General features: G+C 41.3%; 1 protein-coding gene across 1 annotated transcript in view; it reads right to left on the reverse strand.

The window, feature by feature from the left end:
- The window catches only part of LOC103591333 (probable phospholipid-transporting ATPase IIB), a gene marked incomplete at its 3' end in the record, with an annotated part of 237,759 nt that overhangs the window by 71,265 nt on the left and 163,687 nt on the right, over nucleotides 1–2,807 (reverse strand). The window contains exon 12 of the mRNA XM_008573772.1: nucleotides 288–430. Within this exon, the coding sequence (XP_008571994.1) occupies nucleotides 288–430 (143 nt within the window). The remainder of the gene's footprint in view (nucleotides 1–287; nucleotides 431–2,807) is intronic.

Here is a 2,807-nt window from a genome sequence, read left to right on the forward strand (position 1 = left end):
AAAAAAAAAATAAAAAAAAAAAAAAAAAAAAAAAGATTGTAGAAAATTTAAAATATAGAAAAATGGCAATTAGAGCACCAAGAATTTAACATTTTGCTAATTCTGAGACTGTGTATATTAGAAGATGAAGATTAAATCATGTGACAGTTTTCAAGAACAGTCTGGAAAATTGTAACCACAGACTCAATAATTCTATTATACCATACACACATACCCACACACTATGATAATTTCTGATGGAATGTTGTTTGCTCCATTCAAAGGTAAACACAGACAATGAAGAGTACCTGTTTTGTCTGTCAATAAATATACTAGGCGCCCCAGTTCCTCTGGTATAGTGCTGGTCCGAACGACTGTGCCAGGAATATTCTCGTCTTTCATAATCATCCATCCATATGCTGCTTTGCCCATGTCCAAGTTCACACGCAAGCTGCCAAATAAAACCCACTAGAGTCATTGATGTGATCCAGACCCATGCAATTTGTTCACATTCATGGTTTCCATACAAACTTATGTTCGTTATCTTTAATTTTGTATGGAAATAAATAGATAATATTGAATTTCAGACTTTAAAGTAAATGAATTTGTTGCCATTTAAGTCAACTAATGTTTTTACACTCCAGATAATGTCTGCAGGCAACACTCTGTCCACACAGAAAGAGGAATTGTTGTGAGTGTGCGCTGAGATGCGAGTACCACAGGTGCTAAAGGGGAAGAGCGCACAGGCCCAAGGGGACCAGTCAGAGTCTCGCTGGGAATGGACATGCAGGATGTGTCTCAAGCTTTCCCTACTCCTTGCACAACTAGCAACTGAGTGTCTAACATGTTCCATGTTTCAACTAGAAAACACAGGAACAAACAAAACATAACATGATAAAGACAAAGATGCCTGTTACTCTTCTTTGAACTTTTTAGTTATTTTTAAAATTCTATAATTTAAAGCTGTACAGTAAGACTGCAATTTAAAGCTCATGGGGCAATTCTGCTGTCATCTTGGGTAGAAGCATGGGCTTGGAATGGACGGCCTCCAGGGAGCCTTCCATACCTGTACCTACAGAAGAACACACACTAAAGTCACACCACTTCAGGGGATACACTCTGCTTGTGTTAGCTATTCACAGTGCAGCTCTTCCCACACAGCAACTCAAAAATGTTCAGCTATGTCTAATTTAACTCATTAGAAAACCATCAGATTGGATGTATTTAATCCATGGAGTGAAACTGCGGATATTCAACCATTTTTGACCTACTAAAATGTCAATTCATATGCTTCCACCTACTAATCGGGGCACACCTGAAAAACAAGCTTTAGGAATCAGTCAGTGAAGAAAGTCTGTATGTAAGTTAAAGAAAATTCAATAATCATAATTTCATTTATCTGCCCAGAAAGTTCACATCTTAAAAATCATAGGAACTATACTAGTCAGAAAGAAAATCTTTAATTGAATTAATTGCACAGAACTTTTAAACCAGCACCTCACCATCTTTTCGCTATTTATAATCCTGTGAGAATAGTAAAAGAAAATAACCAAAAACAACAACCAGTAAGAGAAGATGATTCAGAATCCCCACAAGAGGACGTTCCCAGCAGGACGAAGCAGCCCCGGGCCTCCTTATGGGCAGCGCCGGTCCAGGATGGCCATAGAGCCCTGGCAAGGAGGGAGGCAGCAAGACACCTAACATCTCTGTGACTCAGGGGTCACCCCTTAACAACTGGGACATGGACGAAACCTCTTTTTATCAGCTGTGGTGGAGGGAAAATGAATCACAACATGTCAAACGTCTAGAAAGGTGCCTGACAGGCAGCAAAGGCTCAAGAGACATTAGGGGCATTCCTGCAAATGCTTACTAAATAGCAAGCCTGCTCAGCACAAGGCCAAGGCAAGTGGGAGGTTTGAGAAGGAAAAGATAAAACACTCTTATGTGAGCTCTTCTTTGATTTAGGATTTGGAGAGTGTCTAAAATCAGAAAACTTAAGTGAAAGTCATGGGCTGCTTGGCTCAAATGTAGGCAAGAGTTGGGATGGAACAAGGCAGGCAAGGTGGCCTGTGAGTGACCACAACCCTTTGAGTGTAAAGTGGGGGAAAGGGCTTGGAAAGGAGGCCCTGACACCTTATTAAGCTTTTCATAGCTTGGATTCTTTGGCTTAGAGACCTGCACTTTAGAAAAACATGACTTTTTATCTGTGTGTTGTTTTCTCTCGGATTTTGGTCAAATTATTCTGGAAAATGTCAGCCTGTGCAGCTACTGTCACACAAGTGGATTTCTGTCTTTAGCTGGGCAGGAATTTTTGAAGAGCTATAGTCTGCCACTGGGCTCAGGGCTGCAGAAACCAAAGAAGCATCTTCTAGGTTCTTCTTGTGGTGGGTGGTGTTCTCTTCAAATCGGGAATGATTTGTGGTTTAATAAAACAATTTACATGGTTAGAGTTGTAAGAATTTATTATTTCATGGAACAAATAATTGCCACTCGAATATTTTAGGTTGAATACAAACACCCTTCCAAAGACTATGAAACAGCAGCTACTGGTGAAGAGAAGAGAGATCCTGTTCAGTGTGATCAAGATAAACACAACTATTGCAAAATGCAAGTTTACAGTTTACTAGTAAAAAACCGCTGACTGGGCCGGCCCGGTGGCGCACTGCTACAGTGCGCCGCTTGGGAGTGCAGCGGCGCTCCCGCCGAGGGTTCGGATCCCACATACAGACCGGCCGCCCACTGGCTGAGCGAGGTGCGGGCGCAACCCCGAGGGTTGCGATCCCGTTGCCGGTCATGAAAAAAAGACAAAAAGGAAAAAAAAAAAAAAA

Source organism: Galeopterus variegatus, unplaced genomic scaffold (genome assembly GCF_000696425.1).
Source record: "Galeopterus variegatus unplaced genomic scaffold, G_variegatus-3.0.2 Scaffold962, whole genome shotgun sequence".
NCBI classification, from domain to species: Eukaryota; Metazoa; Chordata; class Mammalia; order Dermoptera; family Cynocephalidae; genus Galeopterus; species Galeopterus variegatus.